The 19,121-nt window shown below is 37.9% G+C and overlaps 1 protein-coding gene across 1 annotated transcript in view; it reads left to right on the plus strand.

Moving 5' to 3' along the window:
• Positions 1 to 2,985: 2,985 nt before the first annotated feature.
• Positions 2,986 to 19,121, plus strand: part of LOC109095779 (low-density lipoprotein receptor-related protein 1B-like) — a 281,776-nt gene continuing 265,640 nt past the window's right edge. The window contains exon 1 of the mRNA XM_042764066.1: positions 2,986 to 3,353. Coding sequence (XP_042620000.1) covers positions 3,260 to 3,353 — 94 coding nt within the window. The 5' untranslated portion in view covers positions 2,986 to 3,259. The remainder of the gene's footprint in view (positions 3,354 to 19,121) is intronic.

Consider the following 19,121-nt stretch of genomic DNA (forward strand, 5'->3'; position numbering starts at 1 on the left):
TAATTGAACTAACAAAGTGACTACACTAAAAACATGCGAAAAACATACTCGTCACCGTACCAGGGTGATGCGGAGGAGACAAATTGTTGAATAAAATGTTATTTTATTTTGTTATTTATTTATTTAATTTTTTTGCACACAAAAAGTATTCTCGTAGCTTTGTATAATTGCGGGTGAACCACTTATGTCACAGATTTTACATTTTACATTTTAAAGATCTCCTTGCTACGTGGACCTGGGAACATTTCAGTTGCATTGCTGTCTATGCAGGTTCAGACAGCTCTCAGATTCCATCAAAAATATCTTCATTTTGTGTTCCCGAAGATGAACGAAGGTCTTAAAGGTATGAAACGACATGAGGGTGAGTAATTAATGACAGAATTTCCATTTTTGGGTGAACTAACCCTTTAATGGCAAATTGACATATTACGTTCAGTCAGTACATTTACTTGAAGTAAATTAATAAAGAAAAAAGCATGTTGCATTATTTCAAAAGCTAAAATTTTCAACAGTGCAAGAATATCTTAATTTTTACACATCATGGCAACAATTTGAGAAGCAGATATTCAGAAAACAACACGTTTGCTTGCTATCTCAGTTATTCATATTCACATGGTTGCATGAGAATATAGGTATAGAGGTTTTTTTTTTTTTTTTTTTTTTTTTTTTAAGAGGTTAGCAGCAGAACTGAATTCAATGTAATTGAATATGAAAGGTTTTTTTTGCCACACACAGCTATGACTATGCTTAAGAAAAAATAGTTCTGCGCATAAAGGAAGTTTTATCCTGAAAGCCTCTGAACTGCTTGTGCTTTGGAGGGGGTCATTGCTGTGCAGGCACAAGTGCTTTCCCTGGAGCGAGCCATGGACTGTGAATGTGTGGGCAGTCTACGGCAGACCTTGCATTCTGTGTACTGAAAACACAATCTTCAATAGATGTCTGCAGCATCTTCTCATGGCATGCTGGGGTGCGTTCAAAGTAAGTCATGTTTCCTACCAATGCATGTATATTTTTTCTCTGCTTTCTCTACAAGAAAGATAATAAAATCATTTCAATTAAGTATTTAATTTCCATGTATTTATTAATTTGTTAAGTGGGATAATGTCATATGGCCATTTTTGTTCTAATTAAACACAGACAGGTTGATCACGACTCTGCAATCTCTTTCTTCTCACATAATAAAATAATTTCAGCTCAAATGATATTATTCCATATTCCTTTTTTTTCTTTTTTTTCTGTTGGTAAATAGTTGTGTAATGTAGAATCAGTTGGTCATTATCAAAATACAGTATCTAATGGCTACCCCCAATGGTTTGGTTACCAACATTCTCCAGGATTCTTCTTTTATGTTCCACACAAGAAAGAACCCCATACAGGTTCAGGACAACTTGAGGGTAAGTAAATGATGACAGAATTCTAATTTTTTGTGTAAACTATCCCTGTAATGCATGGTCACTGTACGTTATCTATTTCTGGAGTGCCTGGGCCACTCAAAGTTTTGTTCCATCCCCTACTCCAACACACATACCATCTAGTTTTCAAATAAGCTTGAAGGACTTGATCAGCCTGATCAGGTGTGTTTAATTAGGGTTCAATCTAAATTCTGCAGGGCTCCAGCCCTCCACGAATTGAGTTGACACCCCTGGCCTAAACCAACCTAATTGTTAGTGGGTTTAAAAGTAGCCTACATATTATTTAATCAGCTAAATACATTTAAGTGTGATTCTCAAACCTGACAGAAACTACAAAAATTAGAGCATGTATTTTCACTCAGATGATCAGGGCCATCGCTAGTGGGGTAAAAGGTGGTGACAATTATAGGGGCCCATGGTGATTTCAACCAACTGCCCAGGCCAGCATAAATGATGCTCAGGATAGTTGACAGGCCACTGCTGGGCATCGTCACAAAAGCTTATCATTTGCACATGTTTTTAAGCCTTGCCAATTTAAACATTCAAGGGATTTTAAAGCATTCAAGTACAAGACGCCAAAGAACACAGCACACAGAGAGCCTCTCACAGCCCTTGAACACCGAATTGAGTTCCGCCTCCTCTTGTGTTTGAACGGACCCCTGATAGCTAATATCCATCACTGAGATGTCTATCTGACGACTGCATTTACATCTGCAAGACGTATTTTTTAGTGTTTGCGCATCTGCAATAAGTCTATAGGACATTTCAGATGTCAAATAGATGTTTAGAAGATGTCTTTACGATGTTTATGATTTAGAATGAATGTAAAATTGACATCTTAAAGACCTCTATCAGATGTTTGTACAGATGAAGCGATCTTTAACATAGGCCTACATCTTGCAGACGTACCTGTGCTATCTATGACAGGTTGAAATACCCATCTTGGTGAGTATCCTCGAAAAACTGTCGGTTATGTCTTAAGTGAACATAAACAGTTGAGAAAAAAATGGATGTGCGCCATATTGCATGCATTGGCTCTGAAAGTGACAGCTCCTAATTTACTAGCTGCTGTCGGTGTCCTTAATACAATAAATTAAATGAGTAAAAAATTACTCTCTGCTCTTGACCGAATTACTTTGTACTTTGTAAAACTAATCTATATTTAATTTATACAGTGAAGACTATGCAATGCTATTTTACATGTAATTATTTGGTTTCTGTACCTGAGTTCCTATAAACTTGAAAATATTAAACATTGTTTAATTTCTGTCTTTGTTCTTTTCATGTATTTGTGCCATTTACACGATTTCAAACAGGGCAAAAACACAATTTGGCTTTGCCTTAGACGAATCTCAACAAACTGCGCAGCGAAAATCTCCCTCTAAGGTTATCGAACAATTCGCACATTGCTTACCACTATTATGTTGCCCGAGCTACTTCGCCAAACTCTTCAGTGAATCTGAAGGTTTTTTTTTTTTTTTTTTTTTTTTTTCCTTCATTAGAGCATTCCCCATGTTACGAACCCCTGCTTCCCTTGCGCTACGTCAGGTGCCTGGAAACCGATCAAAGTCAACCTCACAGTGCGTTATTGTCCCCATCTATCCGCACACCCTCCGTCTCTCTCCTTCTCTATCTCACTCTCTCTTTCTCTCTTCGCTCACACTGTCGCCTGCAAGCTCATGAGTGCGCGCGCCTAGAAATCCATCTGAATGCGAGGAGTGAAGGAGGGTCGGTGCGCTCTGCAGACAAATTTCACTTGTCATTCCTGAATAACGGCGCTCTACCGGAGGGCTGGAATCGGACTTCAGTAAAAGAAGTGCGGTGGCCTTCGCCCTCACTCAGCAACGATGTCCGAATATATCCTCACCTTACTCGTCATACTGGGATTTGGGGATATATTCTCAAATGTTCAGACACTGAGGGACGCTAATTCAGAGCAAGGTAAGACAGACGCAGCAGCTGTACAATAAAACTTGCGCTCTCGGAGCATCCTATAATCTGTCAGCGCATCTCGCCACGCGCGTGATGTTGCTACACGTTTTTGATGCGATGCGAGCATTTTTCCCGAAATATTGCGTTGAATTGAACTGGGAACTAGTCAGGTTGAGGTTGGAATGTTTCACTCGCGTGTTGTTGTAGTTGATGGTCTAATTCGGTTGCCTGTATTCTACTGGTGTAGTGTACCAGTGGTGTGCTTGGATAGAACCAAAAGAGTATGAATAAGCTCAAGCCCTATTAATGATATTGTGATTATTAAGACGGACATGTGAGGTGTGTAGGAGGGTATAGTTTCGAGATATATATTGTCAAAATGAAACAAGAATGTGTTTGTTTCCGTTAATGACTTTTAAAATACATTATTATTATTATTATTATCATTATTATTATTATTATTATTATTATTATTATTATTAGTAAGTCTTAAAACATATGAATAGGCATATGAGAAACAGTTACATTTAACAGTGCAACACATACAGGCTTTTAAAATTGTGAAATAACGATTGAATTGTTGTTTATTGAAATATATAGCATGGTATGAGTCGCCTTAGGATTCAAACCATAAGAGACGTTTCCATAATTCCATGCAATATTTAAAAAGTTAGTTTGCTTTAATTTTTGTTATCAGATACATACATTGGTGTATGTTACATTGCATTATCTTGTTTAGGAAGAGTTTATTGCATTACTTTAGTGTAGTGTGTTACACTGATTGCATTACTTTAGTGTCATGTGTTACACTGATGGTGTTTCATGTTTGTTTGGGTGTCAGTGCACTGTCTATTTTATTATTGGTCAATAGTTGCTGAAAAATACCATTTTGAGCTAAACTCAGATGAAATAATCATGTGACCTTGTGTTGGACCATCTTTGTTATTTTCAGTAGCAAACTCATTTTAATAGCCATCCTAATTCCTGAAACATAGTCAGTCTATTGTTATATCATAAAGTTCTGGCAACTTCTAACCACTATCTTCAAGTTGTGAATGTTGCAAGTTTCTTGAATATCACATTGTCTTCCTTATATGGCTTGCATAACGTAAGCTTTTGCCTAAAGAGTAGCAATTGTGAGTGACACTGTTAGAGAAATCTAAATCAATGAGGGTAGATATTTAATGAATCTTGATGTGGGGATAAATGAGTCTTGAACTAGTTGCAGGAGTTTTGTTCATTTGCAGCAAATCCCTGTTCACCATTGGATTGAGATAAAGCAAAGATTGTCAGCTTGGAGCACAGACAAATCTGTCAAGATTGTTTTCCCCTTGTGCTCTCAATGCTAGACACGAGCTTCACGGAAAAGAGATTCTGGTTACAAGTATCATATTTGAATGCATACACAATATAAATTATAACTATGCAGTTATCGCAAGATTGTCTTTTATAACCAAAAACAGTATTTATAAACAAAGAAGGTCTCTGCAGAGTATTGCAGCTCTGTAGCCTTTCGCATGACAACAATATTTTTTTTTAAGACCAACAGGTAAAACATAGTGTATCGCCATTTGAAATTTGATCAATTATTTAAAAAGTATATATGCATTAAACAGCCTTGTTTTGTTATGTAACGTGACCTTTCGATGCATGACATCCACTACAGCAGACCATTTTAAACCATTTAGGGTGTTTTGATACATCTAAACCATCATAAATAATTTACCTTTGACCCTTAAACATAATTCTATATGACCATAGCTCTTTATACGTCACTGTGTTTATTTTATTTATGACAAAATAAATACAACATGGCTGCAAGTCTTGAAGCATCTACTCCTTGAATATCTTCTTTTACCATTATTTATTGCAGTGGAAAGATGTGTAACTCAAAATACAATTTTAAATAATTTTTATTTTATTTTTTACTTTTTTTTTCATTAAAAAAACAACAACTTATAATTTAATGAATAATTTATGCATCAAAGGGTTAAGCTGAAAGAACTTCCTAGCACATATGCACTAGATCTTTTTGTCTCTTCATCCAGGTGTGTTCATGGAGAAAAAGTGTTATTTTCAAAAGCTGCATATTCATCATATCAGATGAATGATAATGTCACGGTGCCCTGCAAAGAGATTATTTTAAAAGTGGTACTCTGAGTGCTTGCATTCATATCTCCATCGTATGATACTGTGTCCTAATTTTCAACACCGCTCTTTCACTTATCACATATTTAAAAAAAAAAAAACAATCACAGCAGAGTCATCAGTGTGGTTGTGACATAAGCACTCTTAGGATGCTTGATAAAACCGCTCTTTCCACAGTCTGTTTAGTGAATCTTTAATCATTGTTTGCCATCTAATCCAGTGTATCGCAGCCAAGAGTTTACAGCACCAGTGCAGGCAGATGGAAAGGCATCATTGAAAAGTAGTTTACTCAAACCACACTTCATTATATCAAACCCTCCTTTATCTTACCGGGTGACTCTCGCTTCAGATATTTATCGGCTATTATATACAGTTCAAGGTTGCTGGAAATGTTTCTTCCTTTAAGAGAGCATGCCCCAAAAAGCAGTTTGCACTATCCTTTCGTAATGAAATTGGGAGGATGCCCCCAGAGCCTAATTAAATTAGATTATATCTAGGCATGCTGTGCGGACTTATTGTCCAACTGTGATTTTTACCTGGTATTGGAGGAAAGTCGATAAAGGCACAAACAGTGATTGTTCAAATGACCTCAGTCATGCAAAGGCAATGCTGATCTGTTACACACTACATAGGGGAAAAGCTTTTGTTGAAACTCAAGGAAAGGGCAGATATCATGCTCTGTTACAAAACCTAGGGAGCTGTGTTGTAGGGCACGATTATAGCACCTTAGATGTGGAGGCTGTGTTAAATGGTAAGCAACTTAATTATGATGGCTTTTTTGACTAGTTTTCACCAAGTTTTTAAAGCAGCAATTTCACTGTGTACTGAGGCGAGCTAAGTAAAAAATGAATCCAATATTAGGGAAGTTATGTGAAAGTGTTGATTGTAAATTAAAATAAACATATTAAAAAAACACAATTAGTGTTTTATTATTACACACACACACACACACACACATATATGTATATATATATGTATATGTATATATATATATATATATGTGTGTATATATATATATATATATATATATGTATATGTGTGTATATATATATGTATGTATATATATATGTATGTATATATATATATATATATGTATGTATATATATATATATATGTATAGATATATATATATATATATATATATATATATATATATATATATATATATATATATACGTTTTTATCAATAATAATTATTAGTAATTATATTTCATTTTTTTAAAATTTTGTTTTATTTTTATTCCTAATATTTATGTGTGCCATATTGGGCCATTAGCTTGGCAACATGCTAGGGTTAATTCAGGATAATTGGGACATTTTCTCCATGTATCTCATTGGCAAAAAGTGTCCTAATTTACCTGAATTCATACCTGACAAACAAATATTGAAATCTGTTGACCCATGCAGAATGCTGTTTGTTTTGCTGCCTTTGTAGAACATTCCAAATCAGTCACTTATCGGTTCAGTGAACATTTGGATACTTACGACTAATTCACACTGCATTGACACCAACTAACTCCAACAGACACGTTCATCAGGGTTTGTCGGATCTGTGTGTTACCCCTGTAGGCATCTGTTGCAAATTTTCACTGATTGAACATGTTTATTCAGTGTTTGTCGGGTTGTGGAGTGTCTGAGAAGTGACATATTGTAATCCGGTGATTATCGACACTGGATAGTGTCTGTTGGTGGAGTGTGAATAAGGTTGTAGAGGGCAACACACTATGTTTTGGAACAGGGTTGTGGTTGGACACCACTTCCACCTTCAAAAGACTGACCATATATATTATATGGAACTCATGGCTGTTTCTGGATATAAATTTATGCCTCAACTTCAGGTGTTTCCTCCTTCCCAACCAAGTAATTGGTCCAGTGGTCTCAGTCAGAACATTAAAATAGCCCCTACTTAGTGGATGACCTTACAGTTATCCATGTGATACTTTATAAAATGGGATAAGGCATGCTATTCCCGAGCCATAGCACTGGCTGAAAAAGGGTTTAGAATGACAAGGGAGATGACAAAGCAAAGCACTTGGGTTCTGTTAAAAGCAGCAGCCTCGCTTCTGGTAGTGATTCATCTTGCACCTGTGTGGCAGGCTTCATTGTTTTTGTTGGCGTTCTATTGAATGCCCCATTTGGTCTGATTCAAGTTCAGTTGAAGTTGGCCACACATTTAGCTGAGTCAGTGTTCTGACCTTTGACGGATCAAGTGGTTGTGGCTGAGCATTGCTGTTGGAGCTAATCCTGCAATGCACAGGTAATCTGCTGGCCTATGACATCATGTGCATCTGTATTTTATATTGGCATGCTGGACCAGCTCTGTCGAAGCTAATGGAGAAGGTCAAGATATTTTATTGTACCACAGGGTTTTCCACCCAGTCTGCAGGATCAAAAATTAACCTTTTGCCTTCCTTTGCGAATTTGAATTGAGAATTTTCCAGCCTTATTAAATATGTCTTACATTAAATGTTTTTTTTTTTATTATTATTTTAATAAAACAAATACTTTTGTCAACCCTGTGATGGACTCACTATCCACTGTGTTTACCTGCATAGTCCAAACGATTTGGAGAATAGATGGATGGATGGATAAATTGACTCTATGACAAAAATGAAATTAGATGTTTTCTCTTTGCATATTATGACAAATATTGCAAGTAATTCTTTCAGTCAGAGCATCATTTACTGTAGTCTACAAGATGTACAGATCAGTTCTTTATAGACAATTTGTTCATCAGTGAGGATCTGACTAACATTTTTACAATTTGATTTAAAAGGGTCATATGATGCTGCTAAAAAGAACATTATTTTGTGTATTTGGTGTAATGAAATGTGTTAATGCGGTTTAAGGTAAAAAAAAAAATAAAACACATTATTTTCCACATACTGTACATTATTGTTTCTCCTCTAAGCCCCGCCTTCTGAAACGTGTCTATTTTTACAAGGCTCATCGATCTGAAAAGCGAGGTGTGCTCTGATTGGCCAGCTATACAGTGCATTTTGATTGGCTGAATACTCAAGCGTGTGACGGAAATGTTACGCCCCTTAACATATTGTGATGCCCTGTCCAGCCGAAGTGACGAGACATAAACATAAAACCCATTATAAACGTGATATAAACATGATTTCTAGTAATTTCCTCTTTTAGAAGGCCAAACAAAGTAGTTTCGCTTTCTCAACGAAATAGCATCACACACTGTGGCCTTGAGCAAGCGGAGGCCGGATGCCTAGAGTGAGCTGCGGCCTAGAGTGAGCGAAGGCTGTCTTGAGTGAGCAGAGGCGGGCGGCTTGAGAACGGCACAGCCGGCGGATTCTATGAAGGAGCAACTGGTGAAACACAGTGCAAAGTTGATGTATTTCCAGGCACGACGAAGCGGATATCGTCCTCTTTTGGAAGGCCAAACAAAGTAGTTTTGCTTTCACAGTGAAACACACAGTGTCTATACGGCATGGTGGTGGCGGCAACAACAATACTACAACTAGAATAAAAGGTACGCCTTCCTTCTTTGCGTGAACATCTGGGCAGCGTTATGCAAATCTTCCCACATAGTGATGTAGAGATGTGGGGGCATGTTAGAACGAGCCGTTTCAGGGGGGTGTGGACGAGTCTTAACTTTTATAAAGAATATCTCTTTGGATTTGATTTGGATTTGTCTTTGCAACTTTACAGATCATCTTTATGCACCAAGAGCTTGTTACACTCCAAAGAGAAAGGAAAAAAATGAAATCGCATCATATGTCACCTTTAAATGGACATTTTTTTCCCAAAAATGACAATTTACATCATAAATATTCCCTCAAAGAAATTCAAACCTTATGAATTTCTTTCTTTCTTTCTTTTTTTTTTTTTTTTTTTGGTGGAACATCAAAAAATACATTTTAAACAGTCTATCAACTGTTAGATCTGGTAAAACACAAGGTGGCCTGGTATGGTAGGCGAGTCCGTGGTAAATTACTTTTGAGCTGGGGTGGAGTCCCATGTTCAGACAGGTGTGTGTGTTTGAGCGTTCTCACTGTTGAATTAATTATTAAGAGGTTTCCGATTAAGCTTTTTTCAAAATGTGCAGCATAAGTAACATGATTAATGAAGCAGTGGATCCTCTCTCTCTCTCTCTCTCTCTCTCTCTTTCCCTTTTTTTCCTTTTTTTTTTTTTTTGCTCTGTCTCCTTTTCTCTTTCCACATTTTGTCTTTAGTGGAGGGGTACCAGTCACTGTAAAACATTACTAGAATACATGGAAAGGATTAAATTATAATATGACAAATCAAAAACAAAGAATTATGGGTGTGAAATAATTTATCATTGTTTATTATTTTATACTGAAGATTAAAAGGTTAGCAAATATTCTTAATGAGCAAAACAATGTGCTTTGTGAAAAGTAGAAGAAATTAAGAATTTATTAATTTATTTTTTCATTTAATAAATGCATAGACATACCAGATATCAAAACCAGATATTTGTTAATTTGCATATGAAGAATTTTACATATTTATGTAAAAATAAATGACACAGCAACAAGTATTGAAACAGAAATAAAAGAAATAAGAAAATAATACAATTATGGTGTGTTTACACTTTGCTGAAATTATTTGCTGGAATTTTGACAGCGTGTAAATGGCCCAAAAGTGCTTCTCAGAGGGCTGGTCTACACATGAGTACAGTTGGCTTCTGTGCTGCTGTGTGGTTCGTTTATAATATTGTGAACCGTAGAGGTAATGATGACATACAGAGAAGGAGATGAGCCGCTTATTTTATTTCTGTGGAGATAACAATGAGGATCATATTATATATAAACTACTCAGAGACTCTCAGAGGTCTTCAGTGTTCTGCAGAAACAAAGGCTCAAGGGTTTAGCTGGACCGCCTTGTAATGCTGCATGAAAGTCATGAAATTACATTAGAAATATAATACTTTTGTGTAAATGAGGCTTTCAGTAGATTAAAAATGTATTTTAATTAACCTTTTTTTTTTGTACAAACATGATTCAGTTTGCTGAAGTTTACCTCTAAATACATGTTTTCATATCAAAATACAGTACAGTTTTAAAGTTTGGGGTAAGTTTAAAAACAAGAAAATAATTTTATTCAGCAAGGACACATTAAATTGATCTAAAGTAAAACAAGGCATTTATATTGTTACAAAAGATTTCTATTTCAAATAAAAGCTGTTCTTTTGAACTTTGTTTATAAAAAAAAAAAAAAAATTAAAAGGTTTTCATCATTGATAATGAATAATTATTATTATAAATAATAATAATAATAATAATAATAATAAATGTTTCTTCAACAGATCAGAATATTAGTATGATTTCTGAAGGATCATGTGACCTTAAAGACTGGAGTAATGGCTGTTGAAAATTCAGCTTAACTTTCACAGGAATAAATTACATTTTAAAATATGTTAAAATAGAAAACAGGTCATTTATATTGTAATAATATTTCACAATATTACTGTTTTTTATGGTATTTTTGATCAAATAAATGCAGCTTTGGTGAGCATACAGAACTTCTTTCAAAAGTATTACAAAACCTTACCAACTCCAATCTTTTTAACACTAGTGTATATATCAAGGTATAGTTTTATATTCAATTTATAGAATGCGTTAATTTTCTCAAAACCAAAAATAATGTAAAATTATTATGTTTATTATTATTATGTTTTGAGCAAAGAAAAAATAGCTAAAGTTGAACCAAAAGCAATGTTCTGTTGTTAGTTGCTTTTAATAAAAGCATTCGCTAAATGTGTCAGTGCTAATGTGCACAGAGAACTAAGATCGAATGAATACTAAAAGAACTGTGTACTTTTTCACTCTGTTCACTTTTTGGTCCACTTACAGGGATTTGACTTTCATTCTATTAAAAAGGACTCAACACCCTTTGAAATTGCATAAGGGTTTAGACAGGTTAAAACTAATGCTAGACTCAGAGCAGTGTATGCAGACAGTGGACCAGAGCTGCAGAGATCAACAGTCTCAGAGAAAGTTTTATCCTGGGGCAATCTGACAGCCTGAGCCCTACAAGTACAAGTACAGTAGTTGGGACACCCTCATGATGAGGCTCTTATTTGTTATGTTGTTTTTTTGATGTGTTGTTTTTTTTTTTAAAAATCTCTAAAAAGACTCGAGACACATCATGACTCATGACTGAAGCATGAAGTGCGACCAAAGGTTCTTTCAGCCCTATGTGACAGACTGTGGTTTTCAGTGACATACCATATAAATAAAAACATGTTTTTGGGCAGGCTCCTGTAGGTGCCCTGTGGATATTAGTGGTTCACTCACTTGACATATGGCAAACAAGGCCACACACCTGAAGTGAGAGAGAGAGAGAGAGAGAGAGAGAGAGAGAGAGAGAGAGAGAGAGAGAGAGAGAGAGAGACTAACCCATGATCAGAGGAGCGTCTGAGTGAATGTCTCTTCCAAACTCCCCTACATCATGCCTGCTGTTGTGGCAGTGATTTAGGACCGCCAAACCAGATTAAAAGGCAACTGTCCCAGCTGCCACCTGGCATGCAGCTATAGGGCTGAGAGGCTGATGCTGGAATGTTTTAAAACCCCATAGAGAAGCCTAATTCATCATCTGTCCCTCATTCAGGAGAAAGGCATTCAAAAGGAATTAAGGTGGTTTGATTTAGTTTGAATTGCTTTTATCTTAATGCACTTTGATATAATTAATTATTTGATTTCAGTTCATTACCCCACACCTTGGTTTGTAACCCAGCTCAGCAGGACTCGTGCAGTGATCTATTCTCCATGCAGTTTCATGCAGCTTGCGTTCTCTTTGTAGTTTGTTATTGAATTATGGTTTCTCATTGGGCAGCAATCTGAGAACCAGCAACATGTATTTTACTATTAATGTAATGTTTTTAAGGCTATAGAGTGCTACAGTTGGGTTTTGGAAGTAAAAACAAACAAACAAACAAACAAAAAAAAAACATTTCTCCTTGAGGGAACTGTTAATCAATGGTAAACACTCTATTATGTATACAGTGCCCTCCATAAGTATTGGAACAGTAAAGACAAAATTGTTCTGTTTGCTGTGGAGTCAAGAAATCTGTAAATATGATTAAAATATGAATATGAGACAAAACTACAGAATGTCACATTTTATTATTGGGTGATTCAACACATAGATGTTTTACCAGCTAAGAAGATCAGCACTTTTGGAGTTTCATCTCCCTATCTGATGTGAGCATAAGTATTGGAAGAGTTGCCGCATAGGTCTTTCTAAGTGTTCAGCTGTGTCCTGTTGCATTAATTCTTCAGATATTAAAAGCAGGGAATGTGTCTCACCAGTTATATCCATTGCTTCTGCATTCTAAGCCTTGCATTCGATGATGACACACACAAACCAGGATGAAGACGAGGAAGCCGACTCTGAAAGAAAAGCAAGGAATTTGGATGCTAAAAGAAAAGAGGAAGTCAATTAGAACTATAGGAAAACAAAGGGCATGTAGAAATCAAGAGTTTGGAAACTACCGGCGACATCAGCAACCACCAATGACCTGATTGGCTGAGAAAAACAACAGTAGTTGATGACAGACAAATCATAAAAGCTGTGAAAATGAACCCTAAAATACATAAAATCACCAACAACCACCAGAAAGCTGAGGTGATGCTCTGTCAATCTACAGTCCGCAGGAGAATTTGAAACAGAATTTAATGATGACTTAATGTATGAAGGCAGTAGAAGAATGAATTTGGAAGGGTACAAAATCATCTTGGCTACCAATATTCAAGAAAATGCCACCAAACTCATTAGAAAGCACTTCATATTGGATCAGGACAATGACCCAAAACACCCTGCCAGTTCAGTCAAGGACTTTATCAGGGCAAAGAAATGTAAAGTCTTAGATTGCCCAAATCAATGTCTAGATTTAAATCTGATTGAACATTAATTTCACCAGCTGAAGAGGAGACTAAAGACAGAAACTCCCCAAAACAAGCAACAGTTGGAATTGGCTGCATTAAAGGCTGGAGAAAAGCATTTCAAAGCATAAGACCAAGAGTCTGGTGATGTCTATGGGTTGCAGACTCACTGCTCTGATTGCATGCAAAGGGATCTGCAACTAAATATTAGCTTTTAATCTTTTACATCTGCCTTAAATTCAGCTGTTCCAATACTTATGCTCACATCAAATAGTGGGATGAACTCTAAAAGTGCTTTCCTTTTTATTTGGTAAAACATGTATGTGTCGAAAGACCTAATAATAAAATGTGACATTCTGTAGTTTTTTTGCATAATCATCTTTTGATCATATTTACAAATGTCTTGACTCCACAGCAGAGAAAGCTATTTTGTCTTTACTGTTCCAATACTTATGGAGGGCACTGTATATCAGCCTCAATTATGTCTATTTATTTATTTACACTGAACAAAAAATTATAAACGCAACACTTTTGTTTTTGCCCCCATTTTTCATGAGCTGAACTCAAAAGATCTAAGACTTTTTCTATGTATACAAAAGGCCTATTTTTCTCAAATATTGTTCACAAATCTGTCTAAATCTGTGTTAGTGAGCACTTCTCCTTTGCCGAGATAATCCATCCACCTCACAGGTGTGGCATGTCAAGATGCAAAACGCAAAACAAAAGTGTGCGTGAGTGTTGCTTTTTTTGCTTCATAAGACATTAACTGGACTGGAGTTCCCTTTCAGTCGGTCACTCTCGACCTCACATCGGTGACCAACGAATTGGGATATCACATCGATAGACCAATCTACATTGAGTAAAAACTAAACGAGAGGACGCTTCAGCTGCGGTCGTTCCAGTGTCGAGTGGTTTGCGCACTTCAGGCTGCACTACCCCCTGTCGTATTGCAAGCGGCCCCCTCCCCCTCAGCACTAAAAGAACATGTCCTAAAGAGCGAATTTCCTCTAAAAGAGCTCCACAGTTGCGTCTTTATATAGGATCTTTTATTGCATCTTCCTTATAAGGATGGCGTTTCACCCATGTGTTTCTGGGTGCAGTCATTACCTGGCACCGGATGATGGTCACGATCGCTGCCTCACATGTCTGGGCATCAAGCACACTGAGGTGAGTGACCGTTGCGTACATCAACTGACAAGGTGGTCTGTGCTCCCGTCACATGTTGCAACTTGCCCGCCACCTCTTCCTTTGGTGTCGGAAGATTCTGAGGTCACTTCGTGCTGTTTATATTCCGGGCCTGCTCAACCGTACAGCTGATGAGCCCACTCGGACCTGGTTTCCCGAACTAGTGCTCCTCGCAATAGCCCCTCCTTGGCCGATTCCTTTGAGGAAGGATCTACTGACTCAGAGATAAGGCACTGTTTGGCACCCGCGTCCAGACCTTTGGAAACTCCATGTCTGGTCCCTGGATGGGATGCAGAGGTTCTATGTGACCTACCCCAGGAGGTAGTGAACACCATCACTTCGGCAAGAGCACCATCTACGAGACACGCGTACGCCTTGAAGTGGAACCTGTTCGTTGAGTGGTGTTCTTCTCACCGAGAAGACCCCTGAAGATGCTCGATTGCAGTCATGTTTTCCTTTCTGCAGCAAGGGCTGTAGCGAAGGCTGTCTCCCTCCACCCTCAAAGTCCAGGTTGCTGCTATTGCCGCGAACCATGACCCCATGAATGGGAAGTCTCTAGGTAAGCATGACCTTGTCATCAGGTTACTTAGATGGGGCCAGGAGGTTAAATCCTTTCCGGCCCCCCTCGATACCTGATTCTGGTGCTGAAATCACTACAGCAGGGCCCATTCAAGCCTTTGCAGTCAGTTGAGCTAAAGTTTCTTTCATTGAAAACTCTGCTCCTGCTTTCACTGGCCTCCATCAAGAGGGTAGGGGACCTGCACGCATTTTCGGTCGACGATTCGTGACTAGAGTTTGGGCCGGCTGACTCCCAGGTAATCCTGAGGCCCCGGCCCGGCTACGTGCCCAAGGCATCCTACTACACCCTTCAAAGACCAAGGGGTGAACCTGCAAGCACTGCTCCCGGAGGAGGCAGACCCAGCCCTGGCTTTGCTCTGTCCTGTCCAAGCATTAAGATGCTATGTAGACCGGACACAAAGCTTTAGGACCTCAGACCAGCTCTTTGTCTGTTACGGAGGCTGGCAGAAGGGGAAGAGCCGGTATCCTCCAGTGTTCTCACCTCCAATGGGTAGTGGCACCGAGAGGCCCGGTTACTGTCGGCTTGCTAAAACTGCTCCAGAGTGTCCATACTGTAGACCCTGTTGAGTTCCTCCATCACCCTAGGCAGCTGGACGCGGCGGAATGGATGCCAGGCCTTCATGATGAATCCGTGAGAACCATGGAAGGCTGGGTTCCATATTGAGACCTAAACGGTACTCATATGTGTATAGTCCACGGTAGCCTTAGAACCCGTGTTTCCCCGGCAGACTTCTGCCTTCCCAAGAGGGTTTTAATCACCTCAAATTTCTCCATATTCCCCCCAAACGGATGCTATATGTGTTTGCTTCCAAAAATTTCTTCAGGAAGGATGGGGCTTCCGCAGCGTCCCTGTTCCAAGCGGAACGGGTATGTTTTCCCAGTGTTATTCAGTCTCACCCAGTGAAGTAGTGCTTTGACAATGGTGAGTGGAACTACTTGTTCCGAGCCCCGGCCTACACCTAATAGGGGCACAGGCGACTCGCACAGAGCACTGGAAGGGGCAGCACCCATGGCGCTTTGGTAGGGATCCCAATTCGTCGGTCACCGACGTGACGTTGAGAGTGACTGACTGAAAGGGAACGTATTGGTTACGTATGGTAACCCTCGTTTTCTGAAGGAGGGAATGGAGACGTCACTTCCCATCGCCACGGTTGTTGTACCACCGCTGAGTGGCCGGGTCACCGGCTCGGCTCCTCAGTGAAAACCTGGTATGCATTGCACCTGCTGCCTTATTATACTCATGCTGTGATCAGCGGCAGCTGGATGCAATAATTGCATGCCAATGTGCACTTGCTTGTTTAGTTTACACTCGAAGTAGATTGGTCTATCGAAGTGGTATCCCAATTCGTTGGTCACCAACGTGATGTCTCCGTTTCCTCCTTCAGGGAACGAGGGTTACCATGCGTAACTGAGACGTTAGGTGGATTACTTGTGGATTATTATGATGTTTTTATCAACTGTTTGGACTCTCATTCTAACGGCACCCTTTCACTGCAGAGGACCCAATGGTGAGCAAGTGACGTAATGTTACATTTCTCCAAATCCATAGGGTAAGTAAATTTTCAGCAAATTTTTTGGGTGAACTATTCCTTTAAAAAGAATGTGTACCTTAGAGATCCCGGCCTACTGAAAATGTTCATGTTTAGTGCAGAACATAACCACAGCTATAAAATATACAATTATAAGGCAAATATCTGTATTGTCTGTATGACCTCAGTAATCAGCAATCAGTTGTTACATTAGTCCACTTAACCACTGTGACCCATCCCTTATTTTAAATGCATTATGTGTTAATAGTATGCAATTAAATGCATGTAGCTAACTTTCTTTCTTGTCTCCTTTTGTTCTGAAGTCCTTTGGCAACAGCATCTGATAGTTTAGGTTCACCACCTGCTCTGGTCTGTCACAGCTGACTTCTTTCTGTTTCTGACTCTTTTTTTCTAATTAGATACATGTCTGCTTGTTTTTGTTTCTTTTCTTTCTGTGCTGGAGAAGTGCATTCACCCTCTCTGCATCTCTGATGCGCCTCAGCGCTCTGTGAAAGCACATGAGATAAAGCACTCAGACTTCCAATCCCTGACTGTCTTTCACTTCCAGTGCTCGCTGCTGGATAAATATCAGTCATCTGAAATGCTCTTCAGTACTCAGTCTCATAATGAACAAAACGGAATGGAAGGGAAGGCTAAAAGAGAAGATGAAAGGCACTACTGATTTTAGAATGTGTGCTATTGTGAAGTAATTGTCTTAAAAATAATTTGAACTACTCTTTTTTTTGGTAGAATCCACAGAATCCTCAAGGCAGAATCCACAAAGAGAACCAGTCCAAAACAACTCTATATTAACTTAAGACACTAAACTCAAAATGAAAGGAACTTAAATAATGAAGAGAATGAGACACACACCTGAACATAAAGATGAAATCAAAAGAATAACCATGACAACTAAAAAGGAGCAGGAAACGTTGCAAAACCCATGAAGCCCATGAGGGTATGACAATATGGTGGAAAATTGTAAAGAAATATATACATTTAGTTTCTTCTTATTGTTATCAGTAAGGTGATTTGTGTTAAAATTTGTTAATGCTTAGACAGGCCACTTACGATGAACTGTGATTTCTTATCTGGCTTCCTATTGTACCCGTGTTATTATGGTGGTTATCGGTATATTTTAAGGTAAAAAAAAACTTGATATTTCAAGCATATTGGTAAAATAACATTATATCACATTTTACAGTGAGTTTCTGGAAACCACAGCTGCCAAATTTATATTGCAATTTATTTTTTTATTTTATTTTTATATTTTAAACAATGTTGTGTGTATGTAGTGCAGTTCAAATGTCTGACACCTCATGGAATTATGTCACAAGCCATACAATTCTTAAATGTATGTAAAATTTATTTCTCTACTTCTACTCAAATTGTTAGGCTCATAATTTTAATTAACCAAACATATTAATTTAAAATCACAATTTACTAGTGGTCTTAGACTTTTCTATCTCACACAGTTGTAATACAGTTTAGGCACATTAACTATAACATAAGGGATGGTGCATCCTAAAATGAAAATAATAATTTTCTCATCTCCAAGTTGTTTAAACCCGTGTGAGTTTCTTTGTTATACTGAAAACAAAAGAAGGTATTTTTAAAGAGTATGGGTAAATAAATGGTTCACGGACCCTATAGATTTCCATAGCATGGAAATGAAAATACTATAAATAATTAAAAACTATGCAAAATACTATACAGAAACTATCCGTGTAAGTCTAGACTCTCTATTCTCACAATATGTTTTTTGTTTTTTTGCTAACTGTAATTGTATGTCAGGTCTGTTTTGGTAAAACCAATAAAACATCCAGATGGATGTGAACAGCAATTGCAGCATTTTAGCCGATTTGATTCTGGCAATTTTCTGTAGGCCTGCATCATAAGTCACCTGTTACGTTGCCCCCACTATAATTAGGGAACAGAAAAACAAGAGGCTAAGAGTGTTTAATACATCCAGCCCGTTGTTTCACACTGAGCCTTGGTGGCTATGCCACAATGTGAAAATGGCCTTTCTTTATGTCGCTTTTTCATTCCACTGGGATCCCTGCTTTTGGCATCGGTGCTTGTCACTTGCTATTTATCTCTCCTAAAGGCAATTAATTTTAGAAACAAAGAAGTCAAAGCCTTCTAGCTTAACAAGCAAACACACGTGAAGGTAACCAGCTTAGCAAAAATGCTTCAGCGAGGCAGCTTGTGGTTGCACTAGGGAAACAAAAACTCTTCAGCAGAGATTGAATTATTATCAAGTAGCCCTTAAAATCAATTGTAATGCCTGAATTTAATGTTGAGGCTGATTAGTAAATGCAGTCTATTGGAAACAACAGATTGCCCTAAAAAAAAAAAAAAAGCCTGGTGGGTCATTCACTGACATCCCATGGCTTTGTAAAACCACTTTGTAGTGCAGCTCTTTCAAAATGGCCTGTTACGGATACTGCATACAAATTACGTTACATTTT

This window comes from Cyprinus carpio, chromosome A9 (genome assembly GCF_018340385.1).
Source record: "Cyprinus carpio isolate SPL01 chromosome A9, ASM1834038v1, whole genome shotgun sequence".
Taxonomy (NCBI): domain Eukaryota; kingdom Metazoa; phylum Chordata; class Actinopteri; order Cypriniformes; family Cyprinidae; genus Cyprinus; species Cyprinus carpio.